Source organism: Salvelinus alpinus, chromosome 5 (assembly GCF_045679555.1).
Source record: "Salvelinus alpinus chromosome 5, SLU_Salpinus.1, whole genome shotgun sequence".
Taxonomy (NCBI): domain Eukaryota; kingdom Metazoa; phylum Chordata; class Actinopteri; order Salmoniformes; family Salmonidae; genus Salvelinus; species Salvelinus alpinus.
The window spans coordinates 61,720,653-61,739,359 of NC_092090.1; the positions used below are offsets into that span (position 1 = coordinate 61,720,653).

General features: G+C 42.1%; 1 protein-coding gene across 1 annotated transcript in view; it reads left to right on the forward strand.

The window, feature by feature from the left end:
* The window catches only part of LOC139576438 (growth hormone receptor-like), an 81,533-nt gene that overhangs the window by 48,330 nt on the left and 14,496 nt on the right, over positions 1-18,707 (forward strand). The window contains exons 3-4 of the mRNA XM_071402559.1: positions 2,700-2,832; positions 3,074-3,246. Coding sequence (XP_071258660.1) covers positions 2,700-2,832; positions 3,074-3,246 — 306 coding nt within the window. The remainder of the gene's footprint in view (positions 1-2,699; positions 2,833-3,073; positions 3,247-18,707) is intronic.

The window sequence follows — 18,707 nt, forward strand, 5'->3', positions numbered from 1 at the left end:
GTGGACTGGTACAGGGAGGAAGACTGTTTTTCAGCCTGATAGAGAGAGAGAGGAGTGGGGGCACAAATGCACACAGTCTGTAGCATACGCAGGCATGCACGACATGTTTGCGTTTCCATTGCTTTAGGAGCATGCGGGTTATATATAGAGTCGTGCCATTCTCCTGCTGAAAGAAGACAACATTGACGTTCTCATCAGAAAAAAGCATGTTCTCCATCTAGTCCTTCATGTTCTTCTTTGTTTGTCATATCAGATGCCCTTCTCTCACAGATGACCTTCTGTCAATGATCAGTTATGAAAAGCCTCTCCTCTGACATACGTCCCCAAACAGGCTTAATAAAAACGGCCCTGAGTCACAAAAGGCCACAGACAAAGGCCCGGACATTTTTATATTTTCCCTTTTAAAATCGATCAGTTAGGCCTCTGTCAAAAACTCACAGACCAAAGGTTTGAATAGTCCTCAGCAGATGAGCAGGAGACTGTTTATCAGGTGTTGTTCATAACCTTTCACCTCTGACAGACTTTTGGCTTGGAGACCGGGCAGATGTGTCCAGTTGGTGATAGAATAGTAGAGAACTCCCAGTTAACCTTGACCTCTTCCACATTAAGTTAATTTGGCCGACACTTTGATCCAAAACCACTTACAATGACGTCAAAGATATTTACAACTTCAGCACTAATTCATGACAATCATTTCACTTAGCCTAGTGCTAGGGCTGGGAATTGCCAGGGTCCTCACGATACGATATGTATTTCGATACTCACGATTTGATATGTATTGCGATTCAATACTGTGATTTTATTGCGATTCCATGGTCCAAACATATTGCTCACCGTATGTCTGCTGCAAAGGGACAAGAGAGAGGAAATTAGAAAATTGGTTTCGATCAGTCATGGAAGTAAATGTGGTGAAAACTGGCTCCCTATTTCAAAAGAAGATGTAGAACAAGCTATGAAGGAAATATACTGGAGTTTTGGCGCAGCCGACGGGCGCAAAAATAATATTGCGATATTGTCAAAACAATGCGATATATTGCCGAAAATAATATTCTGATATGTAACTGTATCGATTTTTTTCTACCCCCCCCCCCCATCACTACCTAGTACACACGCTCGATACAGTGGAGTACACCTCCTTTTGATGGGAAATGATTGTATGGCTCAGAGATGTCTTTCGTCTTCTGTTCTACTTTTTGATTAAGTATGCTAAATACTTTTAACTGAACTCTATAGACAAAGTGGTGATTTGTCATTCATACACAATTTACTGTGTAGGCTACCTGTACATTTTTGTTGTTGTTGATTATACAGATTATACATCAATTATACAGTGTTCTTTAATGCACTATTTCCATTCAGGCATAGCTTAATTCTTTAGCTTTGCAGTGATTTCCAGGGCAGGGCAGGGGAAGGCTAATCATTATTCTGTTGTTTTTTTGCTATGTGTCGTCTTTAAATGCACTTCTCCCATCAATCAAACATCTTTTTCAGTTGGCAGGGTTCTAGGCAGGAGTTAGCTCTTTTGTTACAATTGAACTCCTACTATCTTTCAGCATAATCAGGCCTTTTTTTATGTTTTCAAAGTAAAGCAGTAAGTATATCTAGGCAGGGGTAGGCCATTCTCCTTGCTGTATGTTTTGGCATCATAGCTTTCGAGGTCTGCAGCAACTCTTTGATTGGGGCGGCTGGAATTCAAGGGGTGGGAGTTAGGGAGGGTTGAATTAAGGGGGCAGGGAGCAACACATCGTCCTTGTTGTGAGGGAGAGAGTGGGAGAGAGAGGAATGCACTGAAATATGAGATATAGGCTTATATTCACGTAGACCTATGTTTAACAACCAAATAAACTGAGGAATATCTTCCATGTTGGTGATGATAATGGTGATGATAATGGTTATGATAATGGTGATGATAATGGTTAAGATGATGATATTACCACGTATCAAAGGCAAAGCAGCTCCACAAACTAACATTGTGTGTGTGTGTGTGTGTGTGTGTGTGTGTGTGTGTGTGTGTGTGTGTGTGTGTGTGTGTGTGTGTGTGTGTGTGTGTGTGTGTGTGTGTGTGTGAGCAGAAATCAATGGCACTTTCAGACACTTATTTATGGTTACGCCAAACCCAGAGCCTCACAAATGGATGACAAACTGACTCGGAGGGAGGATGGGCCGGTGGGTCTGTGGAGGGGTGGAGGAAGAGAAAATGGGTCTAATGAGGGGAGAAGGATGGAAGAGAAGTGGCAGTGGAACCACATAGTAAGAAACTACTTAGGTTACACTCAGGTGCCCTACCAAGCTTCGAAGATTTTCTTCAACCTTTACGATTGTGGTAATTGGCTTATATGTATAGGGCTCAATTATATGTATAGGGCTCAATTATATGTATAGGGCTCAATTTCTTACTGAAGAAATATGAAAAGCATATGCATAACCATGGTAGCAACTGAAAGGGAACAGTTTGGAGATAATGGGAAAATGATTAGACTTAAGTTGAGAACACAACAATCCTATATCAACGTTTGTTCCACTTCCACACCTCAGAAACCAGAGGCAGATTTATCCTAATGAAAGATTTGATCCACACAACAGATGAATGATTCTTCACATACGGTATCTTTTCTTGCACAGTAGTCTGTGTCATTTTCTTAAAGTGTGCTTCCATGTGATAATTAAAGTGTATCTCTCTCTCTTTCTCTCGCTCTCAGATCCCTTCGTCCATGCTCCTCATTTCACTGGGTGTAAGTCCAGGGAGCAGGTGACGTTTAGCTGTTGGTGGAGTGCCGGAAGCTTCCAGAATCTCACGGAACCCGGAGCACTGCAAATGTTCTACTGGAAGAAGTGAGCAGAGAGAGAGAGCAGTGTGAGTGAGTGACTGGGTGAGTGACTGGGTGAGTGACTGTGTATGTGTGGAAAGTAGTGAAAACCGTGTAAAGAGTGTGTGTGCTTTATATACCCCGGAAGTATTGTAAGAAATTATTAAAGTTTTATATGATCTTTTAATCAATGACTCATGTGGACTCGAGAGTCCAAAGACCTCTAGAATGTGTTAGTCCTATCTCTCTCTCTCTCGCTCCCTCAGAAATGATTTGACGAAAGAATGGAGGGAGTGCCCTGACTACTCCTCCTCTGTGAAGAATGAATGTTTCTTCAATAAGAACAACACAGTTATCTGGACGACCTACTGTGTGCGACTCAGCTCTAAAAGCCAGAACATCACCTACGATGAATTGTGCTTCGAATTGCAGGACATCGGTGAGGGCACAAAAGACATGCTAATATGGACTATTATAGTTAACGATACTTAGTTGATAGCCCTAGACACTTCTTTATGCCAAGTTACAGAAGTAAAGGAACTGAATGGGTCTGATAAGTACATTACAAATATAGAGGACTGCTGGACCGGCTCACCTACTTGGGTCAGCAAAGAAATCCCCATTCATTTTCTGGAGGCCACTGATATCTTTTAAAAATCACAAATTTGACTGTTTGAAATACACATTTGTCATAAAGTCTTGAGGACTCAGTCTTGACGTCGTCAGTGGCAGTTAACTTCTTACGGCTAGGGGTTCCGCTCGACAACATCCGCTGAAAAGGCAGAGCGCGAAATTCAAAATATATTTTTTTGAAATATTTAACTTTCATACATTCACAAATGCAATACACCACATTTAAGCTTAACTTCTTGTTAATCTACCCATCGTGTCTGATTTCAAAAAGGCTTTACAGTGAAAGCACACCATATGATTATGTTAGGTCAGAGCCTAGTCACAAAACACATACAGCCATTTTCCAGCCAAAGAGAGTCACAAAAAGCAGAAATAGAGATAAAATGAATCACTAACCTTTGATGATCTTCATCAGATGGCACTCATAGGACTTCATGTTGCACAATACATTTATGTTTTGTTCGATAAAGTTCATATTTATATCCGAAAATCTCAGTTTACATTGGTGCGTTATGGTCAGTAATGTTGTGCCTCGAAAACATCTGGCGAATTTTCAGAGAGCCACATCAATTTACAGAAATACTCATCATAAACTTTGATAAAAGATACAAGTGTTATGCATAGAATTAAAGATATACTTCTCCTTAATGCAACCGCTGTGTCAGATTTTTTTTAAACGTTACGGAAAAAGCACACCATGCAATAATCTGAGTACGGCGCTCAGACACAAAAACAAGCCATACAGGTACCCGCCATGTTGTGGAGTCAACAGAAGTCAGAAATAGCATTATAAATATTCACTTACCTTTGATGATCTTCATCAGAATGCACTCCCAGGGATCCCAGTTCCACAATAAATGTTTGTTTTGTTCGATAAAGTCCATCATTTATGTCAAAATACCTCCTTTTTGTTAGCGCGTTTAGTTCACAATCCAAGTTCACGAGGCGCGGGCAAGTCCAGGCGAAAGTTCAGACGAAAAGTTCAAAAAGTGATATAACAGTTCGTAGAAACATGTCAAACGATGTATAAAATCAATCTTTAGGATGTTTTTAACATAAATCTTCAATAATGTTTCAAGTGTCGCTACCCAATGATACAATATACGACAGTAGTTCGTTTTAAATACATTGTGGACCACTCAAATGGATTTTTGAGACACTAAAAACAATCATAGTCAAACATGGTACAGGTGTCATCTATAATGCATAACATAACCTATACACATGTATGCATGAACCAAAAACGAAGTACAGTAAATAAAAGGACAATTAGGCATATATAAAGGAATGTCTCCATTGGAGAATATTTATATATTATTTATATATTATTGTTACCTGATAAAATTACACATGTATTATTTTCAGCAAGACCGTTAAAATTATAATTTTGTCTGGACAGCTGATGAATTAACAATCATCCCTAATGTCGTTGTATAACCCACAGTAAAAGCAGGGCACAAGCTTCTGTTTCAGTGGAACAAACCGTTTTTACCAAAAGTACACACACGTTTATCTAAGAGAGTGTTTGTGTGTCGACCAGTCTCAATAGTGAGAGGCGCCACTCCACATCAAAGTTTTGCTTGGATAAAACTGTACGTACATAGGGTTCTGTCCCAAACGTTCGTTTAAACAGTAGTAAGTGCACAGTTTGTTACTTTCAGGTTTGTTTATCAGTTGGTAACACTTTAGTTCATCAAATCAAAGTTTATTGGTTGCGTACACAGATTTGCAGATGTTATTGCAGGTGCAGCGAAATGCTTGTGTTTCTAGCTCCAACAGTGCAGTAGTACCTAGCAATAAAAGCAATAACCAAAGAGCTTGTGTAACAGATGTCCAGCGAAGACAAGAAGACTGGTCTCGGCACCAGTGTATCAGATGTGATCATAGTTCGTAACAATCTTGCGTTGTGTTTTTAAAGAAAGGCCTGTCCAGCCAGTGATCTCAGTTGATTGGTGTTTATTCTGACTGACTGACGATAGACACAAGGAAGTACAGATGTGCTGGACAACAGCATGTTGATGGCTGTACAGTAGATTCGTGATTCGTCTGTTAGCATGGAAATAACTGAATTAGTAGGGCCTAATGCAGTGCAAGAGGCGTCACTGCAGTCCCTGGTTCGAATCCAGGCTGCATCACATCCGGGCGTGATTGGGAGTCCAATAGGGTGGCGCACAATTGGCCCAGCGTCATCTGGGGTTGGCCGGGGTAGGCCGTCATTGTAAATAAGAATTTGTTCTTAACGGACTTGCCTAGTTAAATAAAGGTGAAATAAAAAATAAATGTAAGAAATCTAATTTTATTTGTCCCATGCCCCGAATACAACAGGTGTGGACTTTACAGTGAAATGCTTGCTTACAAGACTCAGTACTTTGTTGAAGCACCCTTGGCAGCGATTACAGCCTTGACTCTTATTGGGTTTGACACTACAAGCTTGGCACTGTATTTGGGGACTTTCTCCCATTCTTCTCTGCAGATCTTCTCAAGCTCTGTCAGGTTGGATGGGGAGCGTGGCTGCACAGCTATTTTCAGGTCTTTTCAGAGATGCTTGATCGGGTTCAAGTATGGGCTCTGGCTGGGCCACTCAAGGACATTCAGAGACATGTCCTGAAGCCACTCCTGAGTTGTCTTGGCTGCGTGCTTAGGGTCGTTGTCCTATTGGAAAGTGAACCTTCGCCACAATCTGAGGTCTTGGGCGCTCTGGAACAGGTTTCATCAAGGAGATCTTGATACTTTGCTCTTTTCATCTTTCCCTTGATCCTGACTAGTCTCCCAGTACCTGCTGCTAAAAAACATCCCCACATCATGATGCTGCCACCACCATGCTTCCCCGTAGGGATGGTGCCAGGTTTCCTCCAGACGTGACACTTGGCATTCAGGCCAAAGAGTTCAATCTTGGTTTCATCAGACCAGCGAATCATGTTTCTCATGGTCAGAGTGCTTTTCGTGCTTTCCGGCAAACTCCAAGCGGGCTGTCATGTGCCCTTTACTGAAGAGTGGCTTCCGTCTTGCCACTCTACCATAAAGGCCTGATTGTTGGAGTGCTGCAGAGATGGTTGTCCTTCTTGAAGGAACTCTGGAGCGCTGTCAGAGTGACCATCGGGTTCTTGGTCACCTCCCTGACCAAAGCTCTTCTCCCCCGATTGCTCAGTTTGGCTAGGTGGCCAGCTCTAGGAAGAGTCTTGGTGGTTCCAAACTTCTTCCATTTAACAATGATGGAGGAAACTGTGTTCTGGGAGACCTTAAATGCTGCAGACATTTTTTGGTACCCTTCCCCAGATCTGAGCCTCAACCCAATCCTGTCTCGGAGCTCTACGGACAATTCCTTTGATCTCATGGCTTGGTTTTTGCTCTGACATGCACTGTCAACTGTGGGACCTTATAAAGACAGGTGTGCCTTTCCAAATCATGTCCAATCAATTGAATTTACCACAGGTGGACTCCAATCAAGTTGTAGAAACAGCTCTAGGATGATCAATGGAAACAGGATGCACCTAAGTTCATAGCAAAGGGTCTGAATACTTATGTAAATAAGATATTTCTGTTTCGTCATTATCGTCATTATGGGGTAGTGTGTCTATATTGATGAGGTAAAAAAAAATATTTTATCCATTTTAGAATCAGGCTGTAACGTAACAGAATGTGTAAAAAGTCAAGGGGTCTGAATACTTTTCGAATGTACTGTATATATACAGTATATGGCTGTAAGAGTGAGTTAGCTAGCATGCTTTAATTGTAATGGTCGCATAATTATTATTATTTTTTTTAATTGAACCTTTATTTAACCAGGTAGGCCAGTTGAAAACAAGTTCTCATTTACAACTGTGACCTGGCCAAGATAAAGCAAAGCAGTGCGACACAAACAACACAGAGTTACACATGGGATAAACAAACATACTGTCAATAACACAATAGAAAAGTCTATATACAGTCTGTGCAAATGTAGTAAGATTCGGTAGGTAAGGCAATAAATAGGCCATAGTGGCGAAATAATTGCAATTTAGCAATTAAGCAATGGAGTGATAGATGTGCAGAAGATGAATGTGCAAGTAGAGATACTGGGGTGCAAAGGAGCAAAAAATAAATAACAATAAGGGGATGAGGTAGTTGGGTGGGCTATTTACAGATGGGCTGTGTACAGGTGCAATGATCGGTAAGCTGCTCTGACAGCTGATGCTTAAAGTTAGTGAGAGAGATATAAGTGTCACGTTCTGACCTTTATTTTCCTTTGTTTTGTCTTTATTTAGTATGGTCAGGGCGTGAGTTGGGGTGGGCAGTCTATGTTATGTGTTTCTATGTTTAGGTTTGTATTCTCAATCAGAGGCAGGTGTTTTGCATTGTCTCTGATTGGGAACCATGTTTAGGTTGCCTGTTTTCACTGTTGGTTTGTGGGTGTTTGTCTTCCATGTCAGTGTTTGTGCCACACGGGACTGTTGTTCGGTTAGATTCTCTTTGTTATTTTGTTTTGTGTAGTGTTCAGTTTTTTTATAATAAAACATGGACACTTACCACTCTGCGTTTTGGTCCGATCCCTGCTACACCTCCTCTTCAGACGAAGAGGAGGAAATCAGCCGTTACAGAAACTCCCACCAACCAAGGACCAAGCAGAGTGGTAAAGGACAGCAGCAGCAGCGGCAGAAGACACATGATTCATGGACTTGGGAGGAGATTCTGGATGGCAAGGGACCCTGGACTCAGCCAGGGGAATATCGCCGTCCCAGGGCAGAGTTGGAGGCAGCGAAGGCAGAGAGGCGCTGGTATGAGGAGGCAGCACGGCGACGCGGTTGGAAGCCCGAGAGTCAGCCCCAAAAATGTATTGGGAGGAGCCAACTCACCGTGCTTACCGTGGAGTGAGAGGGCGTCGTACTGGTCAGGCACCGTGTTATGCGGTGGAGCGCACGGTGTCCCCAGTACGCGTGCTTAGCCCGGTGCGATACCTGCTACACTTCAGACGAAGAGGAGGAAATCAGCCGTTACAATAAGACTGATTTTTGCAATTCGTTCCAGTCATTGGCAGCAGAGAACTGGAAGGAAAGGCGGCAAAAAGGAGGAGTTGGCTTTGGGGATGACCAGTGAGATGTACCTGCTGGAGCGCGTGCTAGGGGTGGGTGCTGCTAGGGTGACCAGTGAGCTGAGATAAGGTGGGGCTTTACCTAGCAAAGACTTATAGATGACCTGGAGCCAGTGGGTTTGGCGACGAAGTGGTGGGTAATATATGGGGCTTTGGTGACGAAACGGATGGCACTGTGATAGACTACATCCAACTTGCTGAGTAGAGTGTTGGAGGTTATTTTGTAAATGACATCGCCGAAGTCAAGGATCGATAGGATAGTCAGTTTTACATGGGTATGTTTGGAAGCATGAGTGAAGGATGATTTGTTGCGAAATGGAAGCCGATTCTAGATTTAATTTTGGATTGGAGATGCTTAATGTGAGTCTGGAAGGAGAGTTTATAGTCTAGCCAGACACCTAGGTATTTGTAGTTGTCCACATATTCTAAGTCAGAACCGTCCAGAGTAGTGATGCTGGACGGGCAGGCGGGTGCGGGCAGCGGTCGGTTGAAGAGCATGCATTTAGTTTTACTTGCATTTAAGAGCAGTTGGAGGCCACAGAAGGAGTGTTGTATGGCATTGAAGCTCGTCTGGAGGTTTGTTAACACAGTGTCCAAAGAAGGGCCAGAAGTATACAGAATGGTGTCGTCTGCGTAGAGGTGGATCAGAGAATCACCAGCAGCAAGAGCGACATCATTGATGTATACAGAGAAAAGAGTCGGCCGGAGAATTGAACCCTGTGGTACCCCCATAGACACTGCCAGAGGTCCGGACAACAGGTCCTCTGATTTGACACACTGAACTCTATCTGAGAAGTAGTTGGTGAACCAGGCGAGGCAGTCATTTGAGAAACCAAGGCTGTTGAGTCTGCTGATAAGAATGCAGTGATTGACAGAGTCAAAAGACTTGGCCAGGTCGATGAAGGCAGCTGCAAAGTATTGTCTTTTATCGATGGCGGTTATGATATTGTTTAGGACCTTGAGCGTGGCTGAGGTGCACCCTCGGAAACCAGATTGCATAGCGGAGAAGGTACGGTGGGATTCGAAACGGTCGGTGATCTGTTTGTTAACTTGGCTTTCGAAGACTTTAGAAATGCAGATAGATATAGGTCTGTAACAGTTTGGGTCTAGAGTGTCTCCCCCTTTGAAGAGGGGGATGACTGCGGCAGCTTTCCAATCTTTAGGGATCTCAGACGATACGAAAGAGAGGTTGAACAAGCTAGTAATAGGGGTTGCAACAATTGCGGCGAATAATTTTAGAAAGAGAGGGTCCAGATTGTTTAGCCCAGCTGATTTGTAGGGGTCCAGATTTTGCAGCTCTTAAAGAACATCAGCTATCTGGATTTGGGTGAAGGAGAAATGGGGAGGCTTTGGCAAGTTGCTGTGGGGGGGTGCAGAGCTCTTGACTGGGGTAGGGATAGCCAGGTGGAAAGCATGGCCAGCCTTAGAAAAATGCTTATTGAACTTCTTGATTATTGTAGATTTATCGTGGTGACAGTGTTTCCTAGCCTCAGTGCATTGGGCAGCTGGGAGGAGGTGCTCTTATTCTCCATGGATTTACAGTGTCCCAGAACTTTTTGGAGTTTGTGCTACAGGATGCAAATTTCTGTTTGAAAAAGCTAGCCTTTGCTTTCTTAACTGCCTTTGTATATTGGTTCCTAACTTCTCTGAAAAGTTGCATATCGCGGGGGCTATTCGATGTTAATCCAGTACGCCACATGATGTTTTTGTGCTGGTCAAGGGCAGTGAAGTCTGGAGGGCTATATCTTGAACCAAGGGCTATATCTGTTCTTAGTTCTAAGTTGATATGAATACTTAAGTTAATGTGATACTTTTTTATTTTTTTATAAATTAGCTAAAATTTCTAAAACCTGTTTTGATTTGTCATTGTGGGGTAAAGTGTGTAGATTGAGGGGGGGGGGGAACAATTTAATTAATTTTAGAATAAGGCTGTAATGTAACAAAATGTGGAAAAAGTTAAGGGGTCTGAAAACTTTTCCAATGTACTGTAAATTAGCTTCTGCCACTCCAACTACATCCAGCCCAAGGTGCTGTAAACAATGACAACGGGTCTTATGAAATGTCAATATTACAGCGCTGTACATTCTAGAACTCGCATGTGACCTAACATCGGAGAGCGGCATGTGGACTTCACAACCCGCCCTCCCCTGACAGCAAGCTTATCTGTGCTGGTGGCATGATTAATGTACACCCTCTTGTACATCTTTGTTTTTAGAAGCATAGCGTTTTTGTCCATTACAGCTTTCTTGTGTTCATTTTTTTTTTTGTCGATTTTTATTCTAATGGTAACACTTTACTTGACACCCAGCGTCATAACACCCAGTGTCATAACAGCAAACATAACTTGTCATAATCTGTTGTAATATGATCATAACACTGTCATGACATATATTTAGACCTGGTGTGACATATATTGTTTTATTTTATGGCTGGTTATGGCACCTACATAAGAGTGCCGAAACCCACAATACCTACCACACAAGGCAAAACATTCCATCACACCATAGCCTATGTGTCAACAGTATGTTTATGTTATATAAAAAATGTTTTAATTGACTGTGTTAAATTGTCATTGTAATTGCGCACACATTGATGTCAAACATGCACCTACCCCAATGCTCTATTGCTGATGACTGGGATGAATGCAGGAGCAGATTTCAGGAGCAGGACAAGACCGCCTCTTTTTGACTCATGACTGATATAAGGGCATTTATACAACGGGTGGGTCTAATCCTGAATGCTGATTTTGTTAAAAGCGCATTCCAGCCGGTGTTGATCATAATGCTTCTTGACAGTGTCATAAAGTGTATTTTGTTAGTCCAAGTAAAGTGACACAGGATGGTCATAATGTTTCTTGACAATGTCATAAAATGTATTTTCTACAAGTTATTTAAAATATGATGGGAAAAACGTGACTGTAAAGTATGCATTACAACAAAAACAAAGGATAGAGACAAACTTTCAAATTAAAGTACATTTCTTGGCAGGGAAAACACTGGCACTGTGCATTCGGGCAGGTAGCATTCCCCTGGCATCCGCCGCCAAATGCAGATTCGTCCATCGGAATGCCAGATGGTGAAGCGTGATTCATCACTCCGGAGAACGCGTTTCCACTGCTCCATAGTCCAATGGCGGTGTAAAGCAATGCTTGGCATTGCGCATGGTGATCTTAGGCTTGTGTGCGGCTGCTCGGCCATGGAAACCCTTTTCATTAAGCTGCCGACAAACAGTTATTTTGCTGACGTTGCTTCTAGAGGCAGTTTGGAACTTGTTAGTGAGTGTTGCAACCGAGGACAGACAATTTTTACACGCTATACGCTTCAGCACTCTGCCGGCCCGTTCTGTGAGCTTGTGTGGCCTACCACTTCACAGCTGAGCCATTGTTGCTCCTAGACGTTTCCACTTCACAATAACAGCACTTACAGTTCACCGGGACAGCTCTAGCAGGGCAGAAATTTGACTAAGTGGCTTGTTGGAGAGGTGACATCCTATGACGGTGCTACGTTGAAAGTCACTGAGATTTCCAGTACGGGCCATTCTACTGCCAATGTTTGTCTTTGGTGATTTCATGGCTGTGTGCCACACCAATGGCTGTGGCTGAAATAGCCGAATCCACTAATTTGAAGGGGTGTCCACATACTTTTGTATCTCTAGCTTAAACTGACAGATTTTTATGGGGGTTGTTTTGTTATGCTAATTCGATTTACACGGGGGCAAGGATGTCAACTCTAGGGGTTTTAAAGGATTGCTGTAGACACCTGTAAGTGCAACTGGGGAAGAAGTGTAGTTTGTCAATTTGAGGCACACAGCTCATGCATCTGCAAGACTGTTACAGTACCTGTAAGTGACTTTTTTACTTGAAAGATTCTTTCTCGCTGATGTGAAAGATAAGGGGCATATCAGCATATGTTTTAGAAAACTGTTTCGCAAGCGATGATCATTGACGTTTCTAAACGTTAAAACCCAGAGTCGGAATATTAGTTCACATGCAGCCAGCCGTGGGCGACGCTAAGCGCTGAAAACCCTACGGATAATAAGGGTTTTCGAGAGCTAAGACTTCGCTTGCGGTTTGCTGGCTTAGTAGCTTACTTGTTTAAAAACAATCAAAACTGACTGCATGCAAAAAAGCTTAGACTTTATACAAAAGCAAAACAGCTTTGGAGATTTGGCTAATTAGGTCATTTAAATGTGAAAAACTGTTACAATATTTGTCATGAGGCGAGGAGTTAAATACTGATGAAGGGAGTACACTAATTCCGTTGAAATCAAAACCTGCAAACACACTGGGTTCCCAGGATAAGGGGCAGGTTTCTAGGAAGGCCTAGCTGGCCAACCAGTTATCACTAGTAGCCAGAAACAGCAGAAAAACAGCAATGTCCTGTTAGTGGTTAGAGCGTTGGACTTGTAACCGAAAGGTTGCAAGATCGAATCCCTGAGCTCTCAATGTAAAAATCTGTCCTTCTGCCCCTGAACAAGGCAGTTAATCCACTGTTCCTAGGCCGTCAATGAAAATAATACTTTTTTCTTAACTGACTTGCCTAGTTAAATAAAGGTATAAAAAAAATATCAGACCATACCAACACACTGTTAGACGGTCCCACAGTTTTAAGATACTGTACCTACAGTGTGTTTGGAAAAGTATTCAGGCCCCTTGGGTCTGAATACTTTTGTAAATAAGGTATTTCAGTTTTTTGGTATCAATTTTAGAATAAGGCTGTAACTTAACTAAATGTGGAAAAGGGGTCTGAATACTTTCCAAATGCACTGTAATTTGGACCTCTGTGGGTCTGTACTATACCTAACAATGGGAATATGTATTGATATTAGAGACACAGTAGGAAAAATAATTAAATGTTACAAAGGCACGGCAACATCTGCCTCCATCCCTTCCCCCTCCAAGGGCAGAAAATGACTATCAGCATGTGAGACTAACAATAGCCGAGGGATGTAGGACATTTTTAACAGAAACCAGTTGTTTCGAGATGGATGGAAGAATAAAAACAGGGATGGACAGAAGAAGGGGGGATAATGATCAATCAGAACACAAATTATGAAAATGTTTGACCATAGCAGGTGTTGTTATTAATTAAGGGAGGTTTCACATCAAGTGACTAGTGGACACAGGTACACTGGCAGGGACACAGGTTTCAGACATGCTCTTCTGATGTAAGGTGGACAGTGTGATAGACATGGTCTATAGCAGGGTTCCCCAACTGTCGGCCTGCGGGCCAAATTCCTCCCACGGGTGATTTTATTTGGCCCCCCAAGTAAAAATACAAATAAAATGATTTTAGAAGTTTGTGGTTGGATATAAAAGACGGTAAAGTCACCAAGAAATCAGCTCAGGGATTTTGATTCAGGAAATCTGTTCCCAAGTATTCCCAAGCATAAATATAGACACATACAGTGCCTTCAGAAAGTATTCATACCCCTTCACTTATTCCACATTTTGTTGTATTACAGCCTGAATTAAAAATGGATGAACTTTTTATTTTTCCTCTCCCATCTACACACAATAGCTCATAATGACAAAGTGAAAACATGTTTTTAGAAAATGTTGCTAATTTATTGAAAATGAAATACAGAAACATTTCATTTACATAAGTATACACACCCCTGAGTCAATACTTTGTAGAAGCACCTTTGCCAGCGATTACAGCTGTCTTTCTGGGTAAGTCTCTAAGAGCTTTCCACACCTGGATTGTGCAACATTAGTATTATTATTTTCAAAACTCTTCAAGCTCTGTCAAATTGGTTGTTGATCATTGCTAGACAACCATTTTCAGATCTTGCCATAGATTTTCAAGTAGATTTAGGTAAAAATTGTAACTCGGCCACTCAGGAACATTCACTTTAATCTTCTTGCTAAGCAACTCCAGTGTAGATTTGGCCTGTTTTAGGTTATTGTCCAGCTTAAAGGTGAATTATTCTCCTAGTGTCTGGTGGAAAGCAGACTGAACAAGGTTTTCCTCTAGGATTTTGCCTGTGCTTAGCTCCATTCCATTTATTTTTATCCTGAAACCCTCCTCAGTCCTTAACTTCTCTGGGATATGTGGGACGCTAACGTCCCACTTGGTTAAAAGCCAGTAAAAATGCAGAGCGCCAAATTCAAATAAATTACTATAAAAATCGAACTTTCATGAAATCACACATGAAAGACACCAAATTAAAGCTACACTTGTTGTGAATCCAGCCAACATGTCTGATTTCAAAAAGGATTTACGGCGAAAGCACACCTTGTGATTATGTTAGGTCAGTACATAGCCACAGAAAAACACTGCCATTTTTCCAGCGAAAGAGAGGAGTAACAAAAAGCAGAAATAGAGATAAAATTATTCACTAACCTTTGATGATCTTCATCAGATGACACTCATAGGACTTCATGTTACACAATACATGTATGTTTTACATTTACATTTACATTTAAGTCATTTAGCAGACGCTCTTATCCAGAGCGACTTACAAATTGGAAAGTTCATACATATTCATCCTGGTCCCCCCGTGGGGAATGAACCCACAACCCTGGCGTTGCAAGCGCCATGCTCTACCAACTGAGCCACACGGGACCACTACCGTTTTGTTCGGTAAAGTTCATATTTATATCCAAAAATCTGAGTTTAGGCGGGACGCTACTATCTCACTTGGCCAAAAGCCAGAGAAAATGCAGAGTGCCAAATTCAAATAAATTACTATAAAAATCTTACTTTCATTAAATCACACGTGAAAGATACCAAATTAAAGCTACACTGGTTGTGAATCCAGCCAACATGTCAGAATTCAAATAGGCTTTTCGGCGAAAGCAAACAATGCTATTATCTGAGTTAGCACCATAGTAAACAAAGAGAGAGAAGCATATTTCAACACAAAACGCAGAAATAAAAAATATAATTCATGCCTTTGACGAGCTTCTGTTGTTGGCACTCCAATATGTCCCATAAACATCACAAATGGTCCTTTTGTTCGATTAATTCCGTCTATATACACTGCTCAAAAAAATAAAGGGAACACTAAAATAACACATCCTAGATCTGAATGAATGAACTATTCTTATTAAATACTTTTTTCTTTACATAGTTGAATGTGCTGACAACAAAATCACACAAAAATGATCAATGGAAATCAAATTTATCAACCCATTGAGGTCTGGATTTGTAGTCACACTCAAAATTAAAGTGGAAAACCACACTACAGGCTGATCCAACTTTGATGTAATGTCCTTAAAACAAGTCAAAATGAGGCTCAGTAGTGTGTGTGGCCTCCACGTGCCTGTATGACCTCCCTACAACGCCTGGGCATGCTCCTGATGAGATGGCGGATGGTCTCCTGAGGGATCTCCTCCCAGACCTGGACTAAAGCATCCGCCAACTCCTGGACAGTCTGTGGTGCAACGTGGCGTTGGTGGATGGAGCGAGACATGATGTCCCAGATATGCTCAATTGGATTCAGGTCTGGGGAACGGGCAGGCCAGTCCATAGCATCAATGCCTTCCTCTTGCAGGAACTGCTGACACACTCCAGCCACATGAGGTCTAGCATTGTCTTGCATTAGGAGGAACTCAGGGCCAACCGCACCAGCATATGGTCTCACAAGGGGTCTGAGGATCTCATCTCGGTAACTAATGGCAGTCAGGCTACCTCTGGCGAGCCCATGGAGGGCTGTGCGGCCCCACAAAGAAATGCCACCCCACACCATGACTGACCCACCGCCAAACCGGTCATGCTGGAGGATGTTGCAGGCAGCAGAACGTTCTCCACGGCGTCTCCAGACTGTCACGTCTGTCACATGTGCTCAGTGTGAACCTGCTTTCATCTGTGAAGAGCACAGGGCGCCAGTGGCGAATTTGTCAATCTTGGTGTTCTCTGGCAAATGCCAAACGTCCTGCACGGTGTTGGGCTGTAAGCACAACCCCCACCTGTGGACGTCGGGCCCTCATACCACCCTCATGGAGTCTGTTTCTGACCGTTTGAGCAGACACATGCACATTTGTGGCCTGCTGGAGGTCATTTTGCAGGGCTCTGGCAGTGCTCCTTCTGCTCCTTCTTGCACAAAGGCGGAGGTAGTGGTCCTGCTGCTGGGTTGTTGCCCTCCTACGGCCTCCTCCACGTCTCCTGATGTACTGGCCTGTCTCCTGGTAGCGCCTCCATGCTTTGGACACTACGCTGACAGACACAGCAAACCTTCTTGCCACAGCTCGCATTGATGTGCCATCCTGGATGAGCTGCACTACCTGAGCCACTTGTGTGGGTTGTAGACTCCGTCTCATGCTACCAGTAGAGTGAAAGCACCGCCAGCATTCAAAAGTGACCAAAACATCAGCCAGGAAGCATAGGAACTGAGAAGTGGTCTGTGGTCACCACCTGCAGAACCACTCCTTTATTGGGGGTGTCTTGCTAATTGCCTATAATTTCCACCTGTTGTCTATTCCATTTACACAACAGCATGTGAAATTAATTGTCAATCAGTGTTGCTTCCTAAGTGGACAGTTTGATTTCACAGAAGTGTGATTGACTTGGAGTTACATTGTGTTGTTTAAGTGTTCCCTTTATTTTTTTGAGCAGTGTATATCCAAAATGTCCATTTATTTGGCGCGTTTGATTCAGAAAAACACCGGTTCCAACTTGTGAAACGTGACTACAAAATATCTCAAAAGTTACCTGTAAACTTTGCCAAAACATTTCAAACTACTTTTGTAATACAACTTTAGGTAACGTAAATAATCGATAGGTAACGTAACGTAAATAATCGATAAAATTGAAAACGGGATGATCTGTGTTCAATACAGTATTAAAACAAACTATAGCTAGCCTTCTGGTCATGCGCCTCTAACAAACAGGACACTTTGTGTGACCCTCAATCAAGATGGCCGTACTTCTTCATTACACAAAGGAAAAACCCTCAACCAATTTCTAAAGACTGTTGACATCCAGTGGAAGCGGTAGGAACTGCAAGAAGGTCAATTAGAAATCTGTATTCCCAATGAAAATCCATTGAAAAGAGAGTGACCTCAAAAAATGAAAATCTGAATGGTTTGTCCTTGGGGTTTCACCTGCTAAATAAGTTCTGTTATACTCACAGACATGATTCAAACAGTTTTAAAAACTTCAGAGTGTTTTCTATCCAAATCTACTAATAATATGCATATCTTATCTACTGCGGATGAGTAGCTGGCAGTTGAATTTGGGTATGCTTTCATCCAAACGTGAAAATGCTGCCCCCTATCCTAGAGAAGTTAATGATTACAAGAATACCCATAACATGATGCAGCCATCACTATGCTTGAAAATGTGGAGAGTGTTATTCAGTAATGTGTTCTATTGGATTTGCGCCAAACATAAAAGTTTGTATTCAGGGGAAAAAAGTGAATTGTTTGAATTTATTACTTTAGTGCCTTGTTGCAAACAGGATGCATGTTTTGGAATATTTTTATTCTGTACAGGCCTCCATCATTTCGCTCTGTCAATTAGGTTAGTATTGTGGAGTAACTACAATGTTGTTGATCCATCCTCAGTTTTCTCCTATCACAGCCATTGGCCTCAATGGAATCCCTGAGTGGTTTCCTTCCTTTCCGGCAACTGAGTTAGGAAGAACGCCTGTATCTTTGTAGTGTACTTCGGGGCTTTAAAAAATATATATTTAATAATCATCGCTTTTGCATGCTGGCATAGAGTGGTAGAGTAGAGGCATCTGCAGAAGTTGCACACATGAGGATTGGTTTTTTAAGCCTAGGGTCCGTAATTTTCTTTGCCTTTTATAAACGCATTTCATGCAATTCTACATCTTTTTAGATGTATGGAGACTTTAGAGGAATCTTTTTTATTACTCACAAAATTATCGAAATGATAACACTGACAAACTGAGAATCTGAGATCAATAAAAACGACCATGTCTTGAATCCATCAATAGCCTATGCTTAGGTGTGTGGAGACACACATATCGTATAATATGAGAAGGAAATTATAGTCCCAATGATGTGCAGCTCACTCACCAGCGATTGCTGATGCGCTCGTGCCAAAAGCCTATCTCTCTCGTTTTACTGTTCGCTCAACAGGTCTATTTTGAAGTTGAGAACATATTTGGTAGTCTACAGACAGATTAGTCTTCTCTTTTCAGCATAATCTATTTGCGTCCCAACAATTTGTTTTCCCATAATTGTATTTGAAATATTGCAAAAGGCCTGTTTTGGCCGCATGCTATTCACT